General features: G+C 41.8%; 1 protein-coding gene across 4 annotated transcripts in view; it reads left to right on the forward strand.

Moving 5' to 3' along the window:
• Positions 1-24427, forward strand: part of TENM3 (teneurin transmembrane protein 3) — a 665511-nt gene that overhangs the window by 442961 nt on the left and 198123 nt on the right. For all 4 annotated transcript variants that reach the window (XM_024194541.2, XM_024194516.2, XM_024194527.2 and 1 more), the window contains one exon: positions 23823-24060. In XM_024194541.2, the coding sequence (XP_024050309.1) occupies positions 23823-24060 (238 nt within the window). The remainder of the gene's footprint in view (positions 1-23822; positions 24061-24427) is intronic.

Here is a 24427-nt window from a genome sequence, read left to right on the forward strand (position 1 = left end):
AGAGGCTAAGGTGAACAAGTTTTCTCCCTCCTCCTTATGACACCCTTTTAGATACCTGAAAACTGCTATCATGTCCCCTCTCAGTCTTCTCTTTTCCAAACTAAACAAACCCAATTCTTTCAGCCTTCCTTCATAGGTCATGTTCTCAAGACCTTTAATCATTCTTGTTGCTCTTCTCTGGACCCTCTCCAATTTCTCCACATCTTCCTTGAAATGCGGTGCCCAGAACTGGACACAATATTCCAGTTGAGGCCTAACCAGCACAGAGTAGAGCGGAAGAATGACTTCTCGTGTCTTGCTCACAACATACCTGTTAATGCATCCCAGTATCATGTTTGCTTTTTTTGCAACAGCATCACACTGTTGACTCATATTTAGCTTGTGGTCCACTATAACCCCTAGATCTCTTTCTGCCATACTCCTTCCTAGATAGTCTCTTCCCATTCTGTATGTGTGAAACTGATTTTTTCTTCCTAAGTGGAGCACTTTGCATTTGTCTTTGTTAAACTTCATCTTGTTTAACTCAGACCATTTCTCCAATTTGTCCAGCTCATTTTGAATTATGACCCTGTCCTCCAAAGCAGTTGCAATCCCTTCCAGTTTGGTATCATCCGCAAACTTAATAAGCGTACTTTCTATGCCAATATCTAAGTCGTTAATGAAGATATTGAACAGAGCCAGTCCCAAAACAGACCCCTGCGGAACCCCACTTGTTATGCCTTTCCAGCAGGATTGGGAACCATTAATAACAACTCTCTGAGTACGGTTATCCAGCCAGTTATGCACCCACCTTATAGTAGCCCCATCTAAATTGTATTTGCCTAGTTTATCGATAAGAACATCATGCGAGACCGTATCAAATGCCTTACTAAAGTCTAGGTATACCACATCCACAGCTTCTCCCTTATCCACAAGACTCGTTATCCTATCAAAGAAAGCTATCAGATTGGTTTGACACGATTTGTTCTTTACAAATCCATGCTGGCTATTCCCTGTCACCTTACCACCTTCCAAGTGTTTGCAGATGATTTCCTTAATTACTTGCTCTATTATATTCCCTGACACAGAAGTTAAACTAACTGGTCTGTAGTTTCCTGGGTTGTTTTTATTTCCTTTTTTATAGATGGGCACTATATTTGCCCTTTTCCAGTCTTCTGGAATCTCTCCCGTCTCCCACGATTTTCCAAAGATAATAGCTAGAGGCTCAGATACCTCCTGTTGTTAGAATAGAGAAAATTTGACTAAGACCAAGATTGCTTTTTTTCTTGTGTTTAAAAAAAGGCTCACCTGTAAGTCTGGGAAGCTTACTTAAAGTCATTAGAGAACAATAGCTCTTCAGAGTACTCTTGTGGGGCCTCCCCCTCCTTTCCTCTTCTCCTGACACTTTTAGGAGGAAAAAAAGTACTTAAGAGCTATTTTGGAGGCTCAATTCCTTCTTTGTCTCTCCCCCTCTCATGTTTTCTCTGTCTCTCATGTTTTTATTAAGACACTTGAAAGTCCTGTATTATAGACAAATGTGTTCTCTCACCGGTTTATTTAAGTGCCATTATCTCTGATTTTGGACCCAATCCTACTCCCACTGAAGTTAATGGGAGTTCTGTCTTTAATTTCAGTGGACTAGGGTGAGGCTTTGCATTAGGAAGAAGAGTCATAAAAAGTGGGGCTAGTATCCCCAGATTCCCCAAAAAAGGTTGGTTGGTCCAAGAGGGTCTTCTACATTCAATACACACATCCTCATTTTTATTGGATTTTTTCTTTCAACCAGTCAGTCCTTTTTCACATTTTCTCTGAATGTTTTTTACTCTGTGCCACTTTTACCCTGTTTTTTCATGTTTTTAATCTTTCATGCTCCTTTTTCATTCTGTCTGAAACAGAACATGAATGCCGGAGAGTTGAGTGAGTTCAAATGAAATAAAATGAGTTCACCCATCTCTGCTTGAAAGTTCTATGTTGTATTACATTTCCCTTCTTCTTTCTCATCTTCCTCTTCTTCTCTTTCACTGATTTTATTAGTCTGGCTTTGTCTTGCCCTAGATGCACACACAAAAACCTGTTCCTGAACTTGCTCACAGCACAGGGAACTAATTCCAGAGTCTTTCAGTAGCTCCACTGGATCTGTACACTTACAAAATGTTATGGGTGAACTCCTGGCCCCATTAAAGTCAATGACAAAACTCCCATTGACTTCAATAGGTTAGGATTTCACCCTATATTTCTCAAGAACTTGGAGGCCTACATGTCAATTTATCTTCTGCTCCTCCTTTATGAACAGCTGGCCTCTACCAGTGAAAGGCAGGTACAGTAGTTCAAGATCTTTCAAAAACCAATTTGCCATTGCTCATGGCAGGAGGAGCAATTTGCTGTAGCCCTGGTTGTATCGGCTGTGATTATTGATTAGTTATTGATTCTGTGTGTTGCACATTTGTGTTTAAGGAGGATTTCAGTGCTCATTATTTTTGTGTGTGTATTCAGTAGTAAGTGCCTTTCCAGGGAAAAATTTTGTTCACCTTGTCAAGCCTGAGTACATGAGCATGTGTTGGGTTTTTTTTGGGAGAAGTGGAGGTGAGGAATCCTGCCACAGAGACTCTATAATTACTACTCAGTATCTTCTGTGTGCCATGGGCTCTCTAAAGAGAGGATAATCGTCACTGGGTTTTCATAATTAGGATCCACTGACCTCTATCCCAAATCCCCTTAGAGTACTAGGGCACAGTGACCTCCCATATGGGATCCAAGCATCTTTACCATCTCTGTACAATGATCCAGCATCAACATTTCAACACAAATATCTTCTCTTTTTCCAAAGAACCATGTCTCCGCTTGTCTATTTTTTTTCCTGATTTTTGTGGGGCGTGTTTGGATAAAATCAAATTGTTTTGGTGTGTTAGTTGTAATCTTTGTTTATAAAAGATTATACTGTTAATATTCATTTTAATCATGACACACAAAAATCACAGCTCATTTTTCATTAGTGATATCCGGGAAGAAACAAAAATACCTAATATTTGAAAAAGATAGACCATCTGTTAGGTAATCACTTGTCAAACCTCACAGTTAGTAGGAAATCCTTACTCTGGCAACACTCCCATTAAGTAAGTGGTATGAAATAAGTACATATATCCATATGTGGACATTTTGCCTGAGTTGGAACTGCAGTAAATGGTCTTACATTATGAATTAAAGCAAGGTATTTTCTTTCTTTAATGAATACATAGATCCCAAAAGTTGCAGTCAAAAGTACATAACATCTTCATTTAAAATATAGATAAGGTGGTGGACAGTCAGAGCAGGCAACGTGATCATCAAAGTTGTTGAACCTGGGTTTCACGTGCAGTTTCTAATTATGCTCACAAATATTTGTGAGGTAAATTCAGGATTGACTTAGACCAGCTGTCAGCAGTTTGGCAAGCCAGTTACCTTTTTCTGGAGTTTGTCACTTTGTGCTCCAGAATCTAAGCTTCTGTTTGTAAATTACACAATGGCGCCTGTTCTGTGGTTCTGAAGCTAGCCTTCAAAATGTGAATTCAAATGTAACTGATGCAGTTCTTGAGGAGGCCACTTAGGGATCTGGGGCAAAATCAGTACTTGGTCCTGCTAGTGAAGGCAGGGGGCTGGACTCGATGACCTTTCAAGGTCCCTTCCAGTTCTAGGAGATAGGATATCTCCATTAATTTTTATGGGGGGAGGGATAGCTCAGTAGTTTGAGCATTGGCCTGCTAAACCTATGGTTGTGAGTTCAATCCTTGAGGGTGCCATTTAGGGAAGTGGGGTAAAAATCTGTTTGGGGATTGGTCCTGCTTTGAGCAGGGGGTTGGACTAGAAGACCTCCTGAGGTCCCTTCCAACCCTGATATTCTATGATTCTATGAATGAGGTCTGCCACCCACTGAAACAATGGCTCTGAGAAGTATAAGCTGTCCCTGCTGATCTCAGCACTGAAGCCTAAAAATAACTTTCTTACCGCTGATGTAAGCATTTAAGAAAGGAGAGAGATGGCCCAATTATGAAGATTTGCCATCTATTGTTAATGGCAACCAACCCCGGCTTCTGACTCCCATTAAGGGGGAGAGGACTACCTGTTTCCCTGCTGATGGGGAACCAAGCCCAAGGAACCCACTAGGGGATATGAAATCCCACCGAGGCAGAGCTGGATCTGGAGTCTTGCAAGACATCTGAGTCCCACCATGAGGGAGCCAGGTCAGAGGAGATCAGCAGAGCATGCGTTATTATATTTTGAACACCTGCACAATGTGAGTTGCATCTCATTTTGATACTTTTCAAAGCTCTGCTTGAGTTATCATTATGTATGTTATTTTTTCCCAGTTTGACCCTGGGGTAAATTACTGTGATAATCAGAACTAAACAGATTATTTTAACACGTTAGTATTTGATCTGATGGACACAAAGTCCTAAAATAACTCTTAAAATAATATTGTATACTGATGCTAACTATTGTGTGGGTTAGTCAGTGAGTAACAATATGTGCAGTATGACAGCAAGAATGTAATCTGGATCCACACATTCAATCCCTATTAAGGTTATCCGTGAAAAGTTGTTATATGATTGTGATTTACCTGCATAACCCAAAGTCAGGGTCACTATTACACATAGTGCATCAGTGGGGTTTGTTTGCTTTTTGTTTTAGCAGAATCCCTATTTACTACCACAACAAATTAAATTTCCATTTATTTTGGTTGCTATTTCTGTACTTTTCTTGTTTTATCCTTCTGCTTAAATTCTTCATGGCCTCCAGAGATCACTTCTAGGAAGGCTGTCTGCTGAATTGGTGTTACCACAGCTCATAGTCAGATCAATCCTAAATCTGGAAGATATCTGTTTATTTTTCCACTTCACATGTCTGCCCCATGAATGGGAAGGGCATTATCTGTTTTTCTTTGGGTCAGGTGAGTTTGTACTGGCCTTAGCTCTGTCACCCCTTCCATGCTTTATGGGTGATTTATCTTCAACCAGTAAAGTAGCTCTTGTATGGTCCTATGGACAGGAGAGCATATATCATCCCGCTACACTGAAATGAACAGAGTTGCATTTAACTGACATTACCCTGAGTGCACACTACATTTGGATACAAGGGGTTAAAGGAGCTGTTGCTGGCTAGATGTGGATGTGTTGGAATGCTTCAAGAATCGATTCCGGCTAATGGAAAAAATGTTTTAAAAGTGAGCTGGTTCAGTTTCCACAGTGAACAACACAAAGTGGAAACAACGTTTAATGAACCCTTAAGAAGTAAATCCTTCTCTTTTTCCATTCCCCACCATTTGTGAGAGAAATACTTGCCCTCGTTACAATGAGCAATATTTCTCCCTGCAATGTATTTGCCACAGAAAGTTCTGTGAGCCCAGGGACAAGAACATATTTGAGGAACCTGTTCAGTATATGTTGTCCCCTAAAGTTTAATACCCTTATATGGCCTCAGTTAAGCAGCAAGAGTTACTCAGAAATGGCCAATTTGAAGACCCCATTTGTAGCTTGCCCTATTGGTGCTTAATTTGCATTAATAGTGGCAATTTCAGCCATCTTCATCTTGTTTTACAGAGATTGGGTCACAGACTACAGATTCCATCACACTAGGATCAAGATGAAATATTGTATGCTGAGACTTGTCTCTGTGTGCATCACCTCCACATTATAATGTGGCTTGTGATTGCCCTAATTTTTAATATTTGGTGAGCAACTGCTGTCTCACGGTGAATATAGTGTGTAATAATTTTGTACCAAGAGTCCAGGTTTTGTTTTCTTTAAAGATGTAGTTCAGATACACAATTGCAGGGTTTAAGATAATTTATTTTGATGTATAATATGATATATTAAGATGAGATTAACAGTCAAATTAGGGAGCTGCTTGTTTTATTAATGAGCACAGTTGAATCTAAGTTTCATTGTAGATTTGAGAATTGGCATATTTATTATGAACCCTGAACTGTCTTTCTGAAACCTGAAAAAGATTTGTGAAAACAGCCTGTAATAAAAATCACACATGCTTCATAAAACACTACTTGATAGATATCACTTGCACCATTAAGAACTAAACGACAAAGGATGTAATTTCAGTTCTGGCATGCAATATTAATCGAAAGCCTTTAAAACATCTTGGTGATGGGAACTATAACAACGTGACATTGAAGAATTATGAACTAAAGTCATTTAACTTAATCAGAGGTTCAAAGAAATGCCATAAAATATAAAGTTATTTCATTCATCTTTACAAATTCACATGTTTTGGATGGTATATAGCTTTCTAGTTTGTTTCTTTTAAAAATGCTATTGATAAAAATTCTGCATTTAAAACATCTTTTTAAAATCCAATTTGTTTTTGAGAAGGCAACTCCTGCCTTCCATCAGACAATGATGCCAACTTGTTACATTTTCAAAAAAAGCATTGTGCTTTCTCCCTTGCTGACCCTTCTGCTTGGGAGGAACTCCCTGAAAATAATCCACAAAACAAACTCATTATCATCATCCAAAACTTTCCTCAAAACTCTCCTTTGCCATGATGCCTACAAAATACTTTCAATGGTTAGACTGCTGGTATGCTGAGACCATAGCCTGTCATGCTGACCAATATTGTCTATTTGTTTTCTTGTACTCCCCTGTATATCTGTGTCGGTTGCCTCTTGTCTTATACTTAGATAGTAAACTCTTTGGGGGCAGGGACCAACTTTCTGTTCCTTGTTTGCACAGCACCTAGAACAATGGGGTCCTGGTTCATAACTAGTGTTTCTAGGTGGTATGATAATACAAATAATAAATAATAATGAACTCTATAAAACTTGAGTGTAAAAATATTGGAAAAACTTTTCCAAAGATAATTAGGTTTATAGTTGCCCTGGTAAATTGTAAAATGCAATTATAAGGCATTTAGGCCCTTATTGGTGACTGGATTATTATATTTATCTACACACATGCAGATACAATCACCCTATATATTTTGGCAAAAAAAACCCAAACTATTGAATAAATGGACAAAATCCTGGAAATTCAAAAGTTAAAGGGGAACCTCAACTTAAAAATAGCACTTCAGAATTTTATCATATACTATTGTCATATATATCAAATTAGTTTAGTTAAAAGAAGTTTCACTGTTTCTTGGTATAAGTAGTTAGTGAATCGGTTTCTTCTTCGAGGGTGATTGCTCATATGCATTCCACAATAGATGTGCGTGCTCGCCACGTGCGCCGATGCCAGAAGTTTTTCCCTTAGCAGTACCCGTAGGGGAGCGCCCCTAGTGATCCCTGGAGTGGTGCCACCATGGCACGGTATAAGGGGCGCTGTGCGCACCCACCACCCTCAGTTCCTTCTTGCCGCCAGTGAAGGTGCTTCGGAACTGCTGTGCTCCAGCTCTGCTGTAGCTTTCCCTCTTTGGACTTCGTTTAGTTCATAGTTAGTTAGTACCTGTAGTTACCAAAAAAAAAAAAAAAAGTTTAGTTAGAATAGTTAAGTGGGCCTGGGTCGGGGCATGCCCCGCACCCTGGGCTTTAAGTCATGTGACACGCCGGGATCACGGTCTTGTGCTCAGCACCGCTCGGGACACCGTCGCTCGTCCCCATCCAGGGATAGCGGTAGATCGTATGCCAGCCTGGCCTCCCTTCAAAGTCGAAAGTCAGTGGGCCAGGCGAGTCAGGTGGGGCAGTCTGCTCTGACGGTGCCACATCAGGTGCAGTGGCACCAGCCTCTCTGGCCAGCGCCATGGTACCAATTGGCCTGATGGAGCCCCCAGTGGTGGCTCGCTCGGAGGCTGGAGCCTCGGAAAGACTGTCGGACTTCCTCTCCCAGCCTCCCAGAAAAGGGTCGGTGGAGCACTCATCCCCAGTCCCGCACTTAGAAGAGGACCAAGTGGTGGGACCTGTGGCACCGGTGGGGACGCAGAGCACCGCACCCTCATCCTCCCCCGATGAGGCAATCACGGCTCCTCCTCCTCCTCCCATCCCACAGGAGGACACGAAAGCCCACCAGGAACTTTTGAAAAGGGTGGCATCAAGCCTCAATCTACAAGCTGAGGAGGTGGAGGAACCCTCGGATTCCCTCTTCGATGTCCTCTCAGCTACAGCACCGGCCAGGGTGGCTCTCCCACTCCATGAAGGGGTGGCAAAGATCTCAAATGCCTTGTGGGAAACCCCGGCTTCCTTGCCCCCCATCTCTAAGAGGGCAGAACGGAAGTATTCCGGGCCCACCAAGGGGCATGAGTATCTATATACCCACCCTGCCCCCAACTCTCTAGTGATCGAAGCGGTCAACCATAAGGAATGTCAGGGTCAACCCGCTCCTACCCCTACGAACAAGGACTCAAGGAGACTAGATTAATTCAGTAGGAAAATTTATTCATCTTTGAGCTTCCAACTGAGGGTGGCGAACCACCAACCCCTGCTGGGCAGATATGACTTCAACTTGTGCGGCTCAATGCCCAAATTTGCGGACTCCCTCCAGGAGCATGATAAAAAGGAGTTTAAGGCTCTGGTTGAGGAGGGCACAGCTGCCACCAGGGCAGCCCTTCAGGCAGCCTCGGACGCTGTGGATGTGGCTGCACGATCTATGGCCTCCATGGTGTCCATGAGGAGAGCGTTGTGGCTCCTGTTTTCTGGGTTGTCCAGCAAGGCACAGAACTCCTTGCAGGACCTCCCATTCAACGGCGAGGCCCTATTTGTGGAGCAAACAGACGTGAAGTTACACGGTCTTAAGGACTCCCACACGACATTAAAGACCCTCGGGGTCTCTATGTCCCGGCCCCGGCCAGGACCAAATTCAAACTGCAGCAGGCTCCCAGTCAGGCAACCCACTCCAGATACGAGCCCCCTTATAAAGAATCAAGGGACTATAAAAAGCACCCATAATGGCAATCCCAGCCTGCGCCCCAGCCTGGGCCCTCTAAGGGCAAGCAGGCGGGTAAGTGCCAGTTTTGATGGGACACCCAGGGACGACTTACCAGTTTGTACCAGGGACCTACCCGACCTTCCCTTCTCCAACCGCCTATGTACTTTGCTCCCGGAGTGGTCACGGCTGACCTCAGACCAATGGGTCCTCAACACTGTCTCCCGGAGCTATACCCTCCAGTTTCTTTCTACCCCATCCACCCACCCACCCACCCTCCCTCCCCGTCCCTCTTCAGTGACCCCATTCACGAGAGCTTACTCAAGCAAGAGGTGAGGCGGCTTCTTTGCTTAGGAGCGGTGGAGGTGGTGCCGGCAGAGTTCAGATACAAGGGGTACAACTCCCGCTATTTCCTTATCCCGAAGGCCAAAGGGGGGCTCAGGCCCATCCTGGACCTGCGAGGCCTGAACCAGTACATGGTAAAGCTCAAGTTTCTCATGGTCTCTCTGGCCTCCATCATCCTCTCCCTGGATCCTGGAGACTGGTACGCTGCCCTCGATCTACAGGACATGTGCTTCCACATTCGTATATTCGAGGGCCATAGGTGTTTCCTCTGCTTCACGGTAGGACAGGAGCACTACCAGTTCACTGTCCTCCCGTTTGGCCTATCGACGTCTCCTAGAGTCTTCACAAAGTGTATGTCTGTGGTAGCGGCCTACCTCAGGCATCGGGGGGTCCAGATCTTTCCCTACCTCAATGACTGGCTGGTCAGGGGCAGCTCCAGGTCACAGGTACAGGATCACATAACACTCCTCCTGCCCACATGCACCACACTGGGGCTGCTGGTAAACAACACCAAATCCACATTGGTACCGATGCAATGCATAGAGTTCAGTGGCACGATTCTGGATGCAACATTGGCCAGAGCCTCCCTCCCACCAGACAGAATCGAAACCCTAAGGGAGTTCATTGATATGGTCACAAGGTTTCCCGTGACAACTGCCAGAACATGCCTCCAACTCCTGGGTCATATGTCGGCGTGCATGACTCAGGATGCGGCCCTTCAGCAGTGGTTGGCCTCGGTATTCTCCCAGTCCAGAGACAAGATGGACAAAGTCTTCACTGTGCCCGAACCTGTAATAGCCTCCCTACGCTGGTGGTCCTCCCTGGGGAACATGCTCCAAGGGGTCCTGTTCAGGGGGTTGGCCCCCAACTGTAGAGTTGGTGTCTGATGCATCGGACTTCAGGTGGGGAGCCCATGTGGGAAACCTCCAGACCCAAGGTCTGTGGTCCGCAGAGGACCTAGCCCTGCACATAAATGTCACGGAGCTCAGGGCTGGCCGTCTAGCATGCATGGCCTTTCGCTCGTACCTAGCAGGCAGAGTGGTCAGGGTTCTCATGGACAACACGGCCTCGATGTTCTACATCAGCAGGCAAGGTAGGGCCCACTCCTCAGCCCTCTGCCAGGAAGCCCTCAGGCTGTGGGACTTCTGTATAGCCCACGATATCTACTTGGAAGCCCACCACTTACCGGGCGTCCAAAACTCTCGGGCAGATTGGCTGAGCCGGGACTTCTCCTCTCACCATGAATGGTCGCTGCACCCGGAGGTGGTGCACAGGATTTTCCGAACCTAGGGCACTTGCCAAGTGGACCTCTTCGCAACCTGGCAGAACCACCAATGTCCCTGTTTCTGCTCCAGGGGAGGGCTGGGCATGGGCGCGATCTCCGACACTTTCCTTCTGTCCTGGTCGGATCCGTTTTTCTATGCCTTTCCCCCTATTCCACTGATCGGCAAGGTCTTGGAAAAGATAAAGACGGACAGGGCCCGTGTCCTTCTGATCACCCCGGCGTGGCCCAGGCAGCATTGGTACGGAACTCTCACAAGCTTGGCAGTCGCCCCGCCGTGGCCATTGCCAACCCACCTGGACCTGCTTTCCCAGGACAAAGGTCGCCTGCTCCACCCCAACCTGGCAGCCCTCACAGCGTGGCTGCTCAAGGCCAGGAGAGGACTTGCTCGTAAGGAGTCCAGCGCGTCCTCCTGGAAAGCAGGAGGCCCTCCACACGTCAGGCCTACCAGGCAAAATGGTCTCAGTTTTCCCGGTGGGCCACTGATCGGGGTGTCTCACCAGTGGCTGCCTTGATCCAGCTTATACTAGAATACCTCCTTCATCTTAGAGCCCAGGGCCTACCGCCCTCATCCGTCAAGGTGCACCTGGCAGCCATATCGGCCTTCCACCCACCAGTGCAGGCCCACACAATATTCTCTCATGTCATGACCGGTCCATTCCTTAAGGGCTTGGATCGCCTCTTTCCGTATGTTAGACCCCACAGTCCCTCAGTGGGACCTAAACTTGGTGCTGGCCAGGCTAACTGGACTTCCATTTGAGCTCCTTGCTTCATGCTCCTGGTCACACCGCTCATGGAAAGTAGTCTTTCTTGTGGCAATCACGTCTGCTAGAAGGGTCTCGGAGCTCCGGGCCCTGACCTCTGAACCTCGGTACATGGTGTTCCATAAGGATAAGGACCAGCTCCGCTCACACCCTTCGTTCCTCCCTAAGATGGTCTCCGCCTATCATATGGGCCAGGACATTTTTCTGCCTGTGCTCTGTCCCAAGCCCCACGCATCCAGTGAGGAGCGCCGCCACATGCTAGATATGAGATGGGCTCTGGCCTTTTACTAGAACATACAAAACCATTCAGGAAGTCTTCATAACTGTTCATCACCACGGCCGAACGCATGAAAGGTCGGCCGATCTCCACTCAGCGGCTTTCCAACTGTATTACTTCGTGTATCCGAACTTGTTATGACCAGGCAGGAGTTCCCTCACCGCTGATTGTGAGGGTGCACTCAACTAGGGTGCAAGCCTTGTTGGTTGCCTTTCTGGCTCATGTCCCTATTCAGGACATTTGTAGGGCTACCACATGGTCATCGGTCCACAAGTTCACCTCACATTATATGATCGTCTCCCAGACTAGGTAGGACGCCGGGTTCGGCAGGGCAGTGCTCCGTCCCGAATGTCTGTGAACTCCTACCCACCTCCAACAGATATAGCTTGGAATCACCTATTGTGGAATGCACATGAGCAATCACTCGAAGAAGAAAAGACAGTTACCTTTCCATAACTGGTGTTCTTAGAGATGTGTTGCTCATGTCCATTCCACATCCCGCCCTCCTTCCCCTCTGTCGGAGTTGTCTGGCAAGAAGGAACTGAGGGTGGGGGGAGCACGCAGCGCCCCTTATACCGCACCGTGGTGGTGCCACTCCAGGGGTCGCTAGGGGCACTCCCCTACGGGTACTGCTAAGAGAAAAACTTCTGGCACCGGCGAACGTGGCAAGCACGCACACCTATTGTGGAATGGAGATGAGCAACACATCTCGAAGAACACCAGGTACAGAAAGGTAACTGTCTTCTCTATTGTTTTTGTGGGTCATTCATACAAGCTACAGAGGAAAGAAATACATTTTATATAGGGCTGTCGATTAATCACAGTTAACTCACACGATTAACTCAAAAAAATTAACTGTGATTTAAAAAATTAATCGTGATTAATTGCACTGTTAAACAAAAGAATACCAATTGAAATTTATTAAATATTTTTGGATGTTTTTCTACATTTTCAAATATAATTATTTCTATTACAACACGGAATATAAAGTGTACAGTGCTCACTTTATATTTATTTTTAATTACAAATATTTGCACTGTAAAAACAAAAGAAATAGTATATTTCAATTCACCTAATACAAGTACTGTAGTGCAATCTCTTTATCATGACAGTTGAACTTACAAATGTAGGTTTTTTTGTTATATAACTGCATTCAAAAACAAAACAATGTAAAACTTTAGAGCCTACAAGTCCACTCAGTCCTACTTCTTGTTCAGCCAATTGCTAAGACAAACAAGTTTGTTTATGTTTGTGGGAGATACTGCTGCCTGCTTCTTATTTACAATGTCACCTGAAAGTGAGAACAGGCGTTTGCATGGCACTTTTGTAGCTGGTGTTGCAAGGTATTTATGTGCCAGATATGCTAAACATTCATATGCCCCTTCATGCTTCAGCCACCATTCCAGAAGACATGCTTCTATTCTGATGATGTTCGTTAAAAGAATAGTGCATTAATTACATTTGTGACTGAACTCTTTGGGGGAGAATTGTATGTCCCCTGCTCTGTTCTATCCGCATTCTGCCCTATATTTCATGTTATAGCAGTCTCAGATGATGACCCAGCACATGTTGTTTGATTTATGAACACTGTCACTGCAGATCTGACAAAACACAAAGAAAGTACCAATGTGAGATTTCTAAAGATAGCTACAGCACTCGACCCAAGGTTTAAGAATCTGAAGTGCCGTCCAAAATCTGAGAGGGACGAGCTGTGGAGCATGCTTTCGGAAGTCTTAAAAGAGCAACACTCCAGTGCAGAAACTACAGAACCCGAACAACCAAAAAAAATCAACCTTCTGCTGGTGGCAACTGACTCAGATGATGAAAATGAACATGCATCGGTCCACTCTGCTTTGGATCATTATCGAGCATAACCCGTCATCAGCATGGATGCATATCCTCTGGAATGGTGGTTGAAGCATGAAGGGACATATGAATCTTTAGTATATCTAGCACATAAATATCTTGCGACACCGGTTACAACAGTGCCATACAAACGCCTGTTGACGCCACTTTCTGGTGACGTTGTAAACAAGAAGCGGGCACCATTATCTCCTACAAGTGTAACCAAACTTGTTTGTCTGAGTGACTGTCTGAAGTAGGACTGAATGGACTTGTGGGCTCTAAAGTTTTCCATTGTTTTTTTTTAATTCAGTTATTTTTTGTACATAATTTGACATTTGTAAGTTCAACTTTGATGATAAACAGATGGCACTACAGTACTTGTATTAGGTGAATTGAAAAATACTATTTGTTTTGTTTTTTACAGCGCAAATATTTGTATTAGAAAATAAATAGAAAGTGAGCACTTTGTATTCTGTGTTGTGTTTGAAATCAATGTATTTGAAAATGTAGAAAACATCCAAAATATTTAAATAAATGGTATTCTATTATTAACAGTGCAATTAATCGCACTATTCATTTTTTAATTGCGTGATTAATCGCGATTAATTTTTTTAATCGCTTGACAACCCTAATTTTATAGGAATATGTAATTGTAATCACAGAAGTTAATAGAATTCAATGCAAGGTGGCTTATTTGAAACCACTTTTAACTTTTTTTTGTTAATTAACTAGATTTAATAGATTTCAATAAAGAAGGGACCATTAGATCACCTAGTCTGATCTCTTGTATTTCATAGGACCTTTAATTTTATCAAAATACCTCTGTATTGTGCCTAATGCAATTGTTTAGTCTAACTAAAGTCATCCCTCAGGAGTCTAAACTATTGTGTGCCACAGGCAGAGAACATGAGAGACTGAAGTGACACCTGTGCCTGAGGTTCTGCAGTGGCGGGGAATTCATTAGGTGGAATATGCCCAGATGATCTTGGCAGGGGATCCACACCCCTTGCTACAGAGGAAGACAAGCTCCCAAGGTTCCTGCTAATCTGATCTGGAGGAAAATAACATCCAAACCCTAAATCTGGCAATCAGTTTGACCCTGAGCATGTCGGCAAGACCCACCTACTGGGCATCTAAGAAGGAGGATTCTCTATCCCAGCTTGGAGCACTAGTTCATTTTATGTGGTGCCCTGTCTCCAGCTGTGGCCAATCTCTAATGTAATAGAGCTTGTCTTTCACTGTAACAGTTATCTTCAGTTATTAGTCTTGAGTTGCTACACTTGAGCTGTCTGCAAAACAAGACTAGAGTTACACAGTGACTTGATTGGCAGCACAGAATGTTTGGATTAGCTGCTGAAGAGTTGTTGTAATTTGAGCTGTTGCATTGTTACTGCATTATTAGCTGCAGCAGCAGCATGGCTCAAGTTTCAGACCACCCATTCCACCTTTCCTGACAGGACAGCTAGCTCTAGCTTAAAGCACCACTTTAATATAAATTAGAGATTTTTGTGTGCAGACAGGAGTGGGGTTAAGAGTAACATTCGAGTTATAATTCAAGGTAACTGTTGTGAAGACACTCTCTCAGAGGAAGGTGAAAAAAATAAACCAAGAATACATGTGGCCACTTGTGCTTCGGGGAGGAGAGGGAATTCCTTGGTGACCCCCATAGGCAATTGTTTGAGACCCTGTTACACGAGATTTGATTGCAATCATTATCTTAATGCGTAGATGCAAGCATTATGAGCATGTGGAGGGTATCAGATGATCATATTATTCCCATGACACATGAAAGAAGGGGATGAACGGCCTGAGACCGACCCTGTACACAAAGGCTCATAGTTTCTCCAAGAACCTGGATTAAAGCATATATTTTAGAAACAGCTAATCTCATTTTAAAGACTACAAGCTACACTGAGTCCACTGGCTCCTCTGATAAGCTGTTCCAATGTTTAATTGCACTCACAGCTAGGAAATTGTGTCTTATTTCAATGTTGAATTTGTTTAACTTCTGGATCTTGTTATGCCCTTGTTAGTAAAGTTGAGAAGGTTCCCACTGTCTGATATTTGTTTCATCTGTAAGTACCTATACACAGTGCTCAAGTGAACTCTTAGCTTTCTCTTTGATAACATGAATAAGTTGAGCTCCTTAAACATCACAGTATCCTAGGTACCCAGTGCCAGTAGAGGGAGGAACTCTTGCCTATTTCTACCTGATATTTCCCTTTTTAGTATTATTGTTTATTATTAATTGTATTATCATAGCGCGTCAGAGCTTCATTCAAGGTCAGGGACCATTGTGCTAGATGTTGTACACAGAGCAAAATTACACTTCCTGCCCAAAGAGCTTACAAGCTAAGTATACAACATGCGACAACAAATGGATACAGACTGTCTGATGGGGCGTACAAAATATGATAGGCATTTTGTTGAATTGAGACCAATTAATCAGACTGTTCACGTCACTTTGTAAAGTAATCTGTCCTCATTATTTACTACCCCCACCTATTTTTGTATCATCTGTAAATGTTACCAACATCAATTTTTATATCGTCATCTTGGTCATTGTAAAAATATTAAATAGCCAAGAACCATTCCCTAGGGGAGTCTGATAGAGATGGTCCCTCCTTATTAACAACTACATGTTGAGATCTACCCATGAATCAGGTTTTTTGTCCATCTAACGTATGTCCTATTAGTTCTATTTAAACTTTAAACATAAAAAATTTAAACTTCCACACAATGCAAGTTTATTAATCAAAATGTCCACAGGATCATATGGGATAGATGCATCCTCCTGATTTGTTCCAAGTACAGAACAGAAATATCTATTGAATGTTTCTGCCTTTTCTGCCTCCAGTTATAATTTTAGCATCTATACCTAGCTATGGACCTATATCTGACATAGAGCTTTTTTAATTCTTAATATATTTAAAAATGCTTTATTATTGTCTTTAATTCTATTGGGTATATTTAATTGATTACTTTAGCTTCTTTTATCAGTTGCCATCTATTTCCCCCTTTATTTATATATATATATATATATATATATATATAGTGTTTTATCTCCATTTCTATGTCTCCTTTTAACAATAATGGCTTCTTGTCAATCATAAGTTTTGTCATGTTTTTTGGAATTATGAATCCAATAGGTGATCCTTGAATAATTCCCAGTTTTTGCTAATGCTTCCCGCTTTGCATTTATGTTCTCAGTCAGTTGTGCGAACAGTTACTTTAAGCTTTGGAAAATGAGGGAAATGGTCACCCTCACCTTCTGACAGGCTGCCCTCAGACCTTTTAAAGTTCCAAATATAAATATTACTGGTTGGTCTGTTTTCACGAAGTAAACGTATACATTCTGCAGCACGTCTGTGATTCTTTTGTTTGGCAGGTGTCAGTAAATCTTGAGTTGTCATGCATTATAGCTTCAAATTCTCATCTGAATACCATCATTATCTCCAGCCGCATCTCTAATCCTTGGATCTTCCCTGCCATGAGCTCTATCAGGTGACATTTCTTATATAAGTAGCTTCCATCAGCTATCCACTAAAGGATGCTGTGCATCCCAGGGCTTCTGCATCCAACCATCTTCTTTGTCTCCTCTCCTCCTTGGGTTACTTCTACTACTGCCTCAGTAGTTATTGTTGTCTTCTCTTCCTAGTGATCCTACTGCTAGAGAAAAAGGACAAGAATCGCTCCCAAACTCCCCGACCCAAAACTCCATTATTAGCTGTTCACTCAGCTAATGGCAGCAGGAACTTCAGTGCAGACTAGCAATCAGAGACATACTCAGAGTCCCCAGTGGGCTTGTACTGGAGCAGCTAGCCCATAGAGAAGCCCATTCTGCCCATGTCTTTTCTGCTAATGTTACCTGTACAAGTTAAATTAAAGGTAGTGTTGGTATGCCTACCTGCATTACAGTCACACCTTTGTTTGTGGGTATGTCTATACAGCAAATAGAGCCATACTACTAATGTGAAACAACACTTCCCACAAAGGACAACTTCCCCAGACAGCAAATTCTCAACACACACAAAGAGTTGCTCCTTATATACTGAGGCACCAGGGTTCACACTTTTGAGACTGCTGTCGTCCTATTAGCTTGCCCTCACGTTTGTTCTCTTTCTGCCATTCCTCCACTCCCCAGCCCATATACGCACTCATACACATCCTTGGGCCTGTCTGGGTTTTTCTGCAGTTGTTTGTACAGTGTATAGTCTGCAGATAAATTCACTGGTTATTCCCCACTCCCAAGTGGTTTGATGGCATGTCAACTTGTAGTCAGTGCGCTCATGAGGAGGCAAATATTGGCACACTTTGATCAAGATATGTGTATGATTTTCCCCCCTTTTTATATTACTATTACAGAGAGAGAGAAAGAGAGAGATGTACTGTGATCAAAGTGCACTCGTCTGCTTCCCCATCAGCACACAGCTAACACAACAGCAAGTCCTCAAGAAGAGTGCAGCAGCCAGTGGGTTAATTCAGTAACAGGCTGTATACCTAGCAGTGGTTAAGATAATAGATTGTTTTATATCCACCAGCTGGTCAAGTGCATTTATCAGGAAAGTTGAAATGTGATTGGGCCATTTTTAGATAGTGCAGATAACCAGAAAGGGGTTGTGCGGACTGACATATGTGTCAGTGTGTATTTTAGGAGAATGTACTTAAAAGTAGAAGGTATGGCAAAGACAACTTAAAAATTAACAAAAATAATCTAATAAACGTCTTCACAATCACAAGTTTAACATATTACAAGATATCTTGTGTTGCTGCTATTGCTAGTAGCAACTGACTAGTAAAGAAATGAAAGCCAGGGGGATCTCAACAAAACCCCACCGTAATAGTTCACAGACTCAACAGTTAATTTAAAGAATGGGTCTTGTTATTGATGTTAAAGAACATTTAAATAGATTTTTTCCTATAAAGAGCATTCAAAAATCAAACCAATGATTTTATTACTTTTTGTTTTAATTAATTTAATGCATTTAGTACTTGTGAAAGGTGCTGCTGGATCAGTAGCTCTGTAGACTGAATTGTTTTACTTATCTGCAGACCAGATATGGTATAGGCAGTAGTAGTGCCAACAGCCTGTCTCAACCCTCACCTGGAGGACTAGAATACCTCTTAAATTCCATGAGTAGTTGAGTCTATTGGCTCATTCAGTCATGTTTGCCGAGACCGCCAACCTGGCTGCTAGTTACAGATATAGTGGTTTGGGTGATATGGCCACTAGTCAACTAAGTAATGTTTTGAATCCATCAACTTATTTTATGTGGGCAGTCAATCAAGTTCACATGGAAATGACTTCTGATCACTAGCAAACTGGGACAGGATTCCAACTGGTGACCTGGAAATTAAGGATTCTGTTGCACATTACCAGTTCTCTTTGGCATATAGTCCACCCTAGTTATTTACTTCTGATGGATACTGATATTCATCTTACAATGTCACCACATCAGGATTCCCTGGGAAAACTTCCTCCTGGTGGAGAATCCTTGACAGTCTACTCCTAAGTTGAGAGAAAAGGTGATATGAGGCAATATCTTTTATTGGACCAACTTCTGTTGGTGAGAGAGACACAAGTTGGTCCAATAAAAGATATTACCTCCCCTTGTCTCTCTAATATCCTTGGATCAACCTGGTTACAACTACATTGCCTACTCCTAAATTGTTTTTATAGTTCTTTGTTTTAAAAACTGTATGCACCTAACACCTTTCATATTCACAACACTTGTGTTTGTGTTTTCATGCTCATTGTGATAGCTTTATTTTCTTTAACATTAATTAAAATTACCAAATAAGCCTAATATTTATCAAATGAAAACCTCCATTTTTTCCTTAGATGAGTGGCTAGTGGTTGGGTCTCAGTAGTTTAACTGTTACTAAACGGATATCACATGAAATGCATAACAAATTACTTTCTTTTGTAGATATTTCATTTACTTTTCTCATTCTTTTTGAATTAAAACCCAAAATTGCAAAGCATTAAATAATTATCATACATGTTATATAATAAACTAATTTATATCTTTGTCTCTCTGCCGATCTCCTCCTTTTTTTCACTTTCACATATGAATTTTATTGCATAATATTCTATTGAAATTCAGTAATAATTAAATGATAAAATTAATTAAACGTAAATTAGTTTTTGAAAAAGAAAAGAGAGAGAAGTTTTGTGGTTGGCTACAGAATACGTATAATTTACCTCCAGGATTGAAATGGATCATTTACTTCACTGTTTTGAAAAATGAGTAAAACTGTGTTTAGACTGTTTTCTATTCCATTTCATATGAATTCATCAGTTTCATACATAGGCTGATGTGCGTTTATCTGACAGTGATTTATGCAGTCAATGCTTCACGAAGGTTAAAATCTCTGTTATACTTGGGTAACTCTACTGCAATGGGTTGTTGTTGGGCCAATTTGCATTAGCTGCATAAAACATCTCCACAAGATGACTACTTCAGTGGGGTTGCTCTGGTGTAACTAAGGCCTAGTCTACACAAGAAAGTTGAACAGTTTGTGATTTTTAAATAGATTAGTTAAACCTGTGCAAACCCCTGTCCAGACAATCTATTTTGTGTAAACCAGGCTTATTGTGGTTTAGTTGATTGGAAATCTGTTTAAGCTAAGCCAAAATAAACCATTCTTAAACCAGAATGTGTGTGTTCAGACAGTGGTTTGCACAGGTTTAACTAAATCAGTTTAAAAGCCACTTTAAGTTAGATTGTTGCAACTTTCTGGTGTCAGCAACGGAGCATAATTGAGCCCTTTATCTGCTCCTTCCAACACAATCATTGTACCTCTTATAGCCTTCATGCTGGATCATCCCATTCTCTTCTTCCTGATTTACCATCAAAATGGAGCTAACAGTCATGGAGCCTATATGTTTAGCTTAGGCCATGTCAGAATTTTTCACAAACTGAGGGAAGAACTCTTCCCTCCATTAGGATGCCTGTTTCCCAAGAAGCTAATTGCCATAGATGAAGAGCCAGATTTGAAGGGAGGAGCTGCAGAATGCCTATTCTGACATTTGTGCTGGTGCAGAGAAAGTATTTTCTTTACATTTTCCAGAACTAGGAGTAATATTCAAGCCTGCAGAGCTCAAGAAGTCCATATCCATGTCATGGTCCAATAATCACAGAGGCTCCATCTGCATGTCTCAGGCCCTTAAATATAGAAAGGTGAGGAAGGCTGGTATTGTGGGTCTGACAGCCAGGAGTTCTAGTTTCTTCTTCTGATTGTGACACAAATTTCCCATGTAACACTCAGCCAATTACTTAACTTCTCTCTGCTTCAGGTTCCCCATGTATATAATCAGAATGGCAATATGTCACTATTTCACAGTGATGTTGGGAAGCTTAGTTGTTTGTAAAGCACTTTGATATTGTGTGGAAGATGCTATAAAAAGCAAACTATTGTTTAGTTATTTATCCATGAAAATAGGGGTTGAAATAGGAGTATGAGGCAACCCTAACTATGGCATCATAATCACCACTTTTATAATGTTGACATCTTCCTCACAAATCGATGAAATAAGGGCACACTGCTGACTCATATCCCACTTCTCATCCACTGTAATCCCCGGGTCCTTTTCTGCAGAACTGCCTGCTTAGCCAGTCGGTCCCCAGCCTGTAGCAGTGCATGGGATTCTTCTGTCCTAAGTGCAGGACTCTGCACTTGTCCTTGTTGAACCTCATCAGATTTCTTTTGGCCCAATCCTCCAATTTGTCTAGGTTAGTCTGGATCTTATACCTACCCTCTAGCGTATCTATCTCTCCTCCCAGCTTAGTGTCATCCGCAAACTTGCTGAGGGTGCAATCCATCCCATCATCCAGATCATTAACGAAGATGTTGAACAAAACTGGCCCCAGGACCGACCCCTGGGGCACCCCGAACACTGCTTTACCGCGTTATATCCAAATTCATGTTATATCGGGGTAGAGGTGTATAAGTAATATGTCTACACGCAAATGTAGACCACAGACACTGGCTTGAAGTAGCTGGGCTGTGAGCTAGGCAGATATGCAGAAATAGCCCCAAGCCCCTACTCCACAGAGGTGCTGTATATCTGCAGTAGTGTTGGAATAATTTTTATAGTAGGGTGCTGAAGGCAGGAACAATGTATTTGAGTTTTTATTATTACTTCAACCCAGTAGGTGTGGTAACACTCCTAGTTTCAGCATCTATGTATATCTGTGTAGCTATCTTCAGAATGGATCTGTGCTATGGCAGATCTTAGATCCTAGCCCCATCCTGCAGGCTTTGTGTCTTCCTTACACCCAACCCTCTTTTGTACAGCAGATCTACATCACTTGTATTACAAATGGGCTCTCTGTTTTCGTGAAGGAGGGAACTGGATCTGCTTTCTATGGTATGAAAATAAAATGCCAGACAAAAAGAAAATGGCTTTCAATTGAAATTTTAAATGAGAAGACAAATTGAAGAGGTGGAGAAGTTCCAGAATAATGTTTCAGTGGATAGGAACTGCAGAGGAAAAGGCTCTTGCATCAATCATAGGAAGTTTGTACAAGAGGAGGGGGATAATGCTAGATAAGTAGAGCAATTGAACGGAGGAAGGAAAGAAAGAAAGATATGATTTATGAGACATACATTATTTTAGATTATCCAGTAAAGGAATAGGATTTATTTTCATATACTTGTGGTATGGCTCCCTGTTGTGTTAGTAATCATATATATATGCACCATAGTTAATTCTGTGACAGTTGATAATTAGCTCCTAATCTAAATCAGATAAAATTTTAAATAGACTTGAAAACAAAATCTTTCCCAGCTTTAGCCTGTTAAATTATCCTGTAGCTGGCTTGTTAAAATGTGCCTTAAAGGCTTCCATAGTGATTTTTATCATATGTGATGACACCTATTGGTGTTGGTAAAGACTAAACTGATTAATTGTATGCTGCCTGATTGGTAATTTTTCTTGTTAATTTAGTAGAGGTTTTTGTTTTGTTTTTTAAACTCAACAAAACTGTATGGACTGTTTTAACCCTGCTACTCTCTAAAAGGCATATTTCAACCTTACTATAATTTAGACACTTCGTTTCACACGGCAGCAAAGTAATTAACCAAACTCCTTCACTGGAAATGGGAATGGTCTTCTAAGAAAAGAAGATGCAAAAGCATAGAGTTTTATTTTCCTGTGTTAGGCTAACATCTCTATCCCTAATGCTCACGAGGGTGAGAAATTATTAGTTGCTAAATTACTATAATATGGATTATTAGAGACTATCAGAAACATGCAGCAATAATTGGTTTTTAGTCTCAATAGACTTTTTTTAATTTCTGTACCCCTTTATTATGGGTTTAATAGTATGGTTCAAGTCATTGCAGATTGTGTATTCAGTTCCAGCAAATAGAGAATCACATCTGAAGGTCATATTACTCAGCTTAAGAATCACTGCTTGCGTTCACAGTGTAAGGAAATGTAACCCTAGTCTGTTATTCAGTTTAATACATACATTTGTATTAATAACATGTCAATACATTACTTAAAAAACATTGAACTACATTCAGTCAAAGATTGACAATGTGTATGTGTTGAAGCCAAATCCATTCAGCATCTAGTTAGATCCTACCTAAGTCTGACAACTTTTTATGTAAATATTGTCAGGCACATCCTTAGCCCCAGATCATTAAAAATAAAACAGCTTGCTTTCTGACCTCTGACTTATTCGCTCTGGCTATTATGTGCTTTTAGTTTAGGAACAAAATATTTCCACCACTGTCTTGGTGGCACGACTCTCTGATCACCTGTGACTCACTCCAAAATGTAGTTGTACCACATAGTGTGAAATTGGAAAATCTGTTCTGTGTGTGTTCTAATGGATGTAACGGTCATTAAGTATATGAGGCTTCTGACGTTGTAATCAGATGTGATTCAGTCTGTTAAATATCCATGAAGCAACATCTGCTTCACAGAGTGACCTTCTGCTAAAGAATACTTAGCATCTATTAGCAGATCATAGTGCAGAGCTGCCTTATTTGAAATGCTCTAAACTAGAGTAGTCTACTGCTGTTTAGCAACTAGCTTGTAATAATTTATTGCAGTTAAATAAAGCTTAAAAAAATTCCATTAAATAATTATAGGGATTATATGCATTTCGAAAACCTTTGTGTTCTACTGAAATTACCCATTTAATTTCAGGGTTGGTTTGTTAAAAAAAGCTGAAATCTAAAGGCACATTAGGGGATCTGTCAGATGCTGTTTTCTGTAGGTGTTAATAAAATCAGATAAAAAAACTGAAACAAATTAAAACCAAAAGCAATTTTCCCATCTGTTGTATATTAATTAGAACTTTGTGTATCAAGGGTAAACTTGCTCTTAGAGAATGTCACTGAATGCCTTCTAATAGAATAATATGCAAATATATTTTAGATGATGGGATTATATTCAGTTTCTCATTCTGCTTTGGTTGTAGCAAAAGCCAGGGTGATGTATAACAAACTTCAATTTTCTTTCTTCCCAGAGCAACCGCCAAATAACCAAGGCCAGTCGACCCTGCAACCTTTGCCACCTTCTCACAAGCAGCATTCAGCACAGCATCATCCATCTATCACCTCCCTTAACAGAAACTCATTGACAAATAGGAGGAATCAGAGTCCGGCCCCGCCGGCTGCTTTGCCCGCCGAGCTGCAAACCACACCCGAGTCCGTCCAGCTGCAGGACAGCTGGGTCCTTGGCAGTAATGTGCCACTGGAAAGCAGGTAACCATTTAGAGACCTATAAGAGTGTAGAATTTATAATGAAAACACTTAAATAAAAGAGAAATAACCAGCCAGTTGTATTTCCTCGTATTCAATCAGCAAAATTAAAAGTTGAGAAATATAAAAATAAATGTAGCTATTTTTGTTACTGCCCCTCTCTCCAAAACCCACATTGTGAGTGACTTTTCACAAGACTGGTTTCTTTTGCCATGTTTATCACCTCATGATTGGACTTTGGGGATGTCTTAATTTTGTGGACAATCATTTCCTCCTGTGTTTATAATCCTTATTGGTTATGATTATTGTGAACTTGTTGCTCACCCTTGTTTGCCAGACATATATGAGCCAAACCAATGCTGCTGTACAG

The sequence above is a fragment of the Terrapene carolina genome, unplaced genomic scaffold, assembly GCF_002925995.2.
Source record: "Terrapene carolina triunguis isolate 2854851 unplaced genomic scaffold, T_m_triunguis-2.0 Scaffold66, whole genome shotgun sequence".
NCBI classification, from domain to species: Eukaryota; Metazoa; Chordata; order Testudines; family Emydidae; genus Terrapene; species Terrapene triunguis.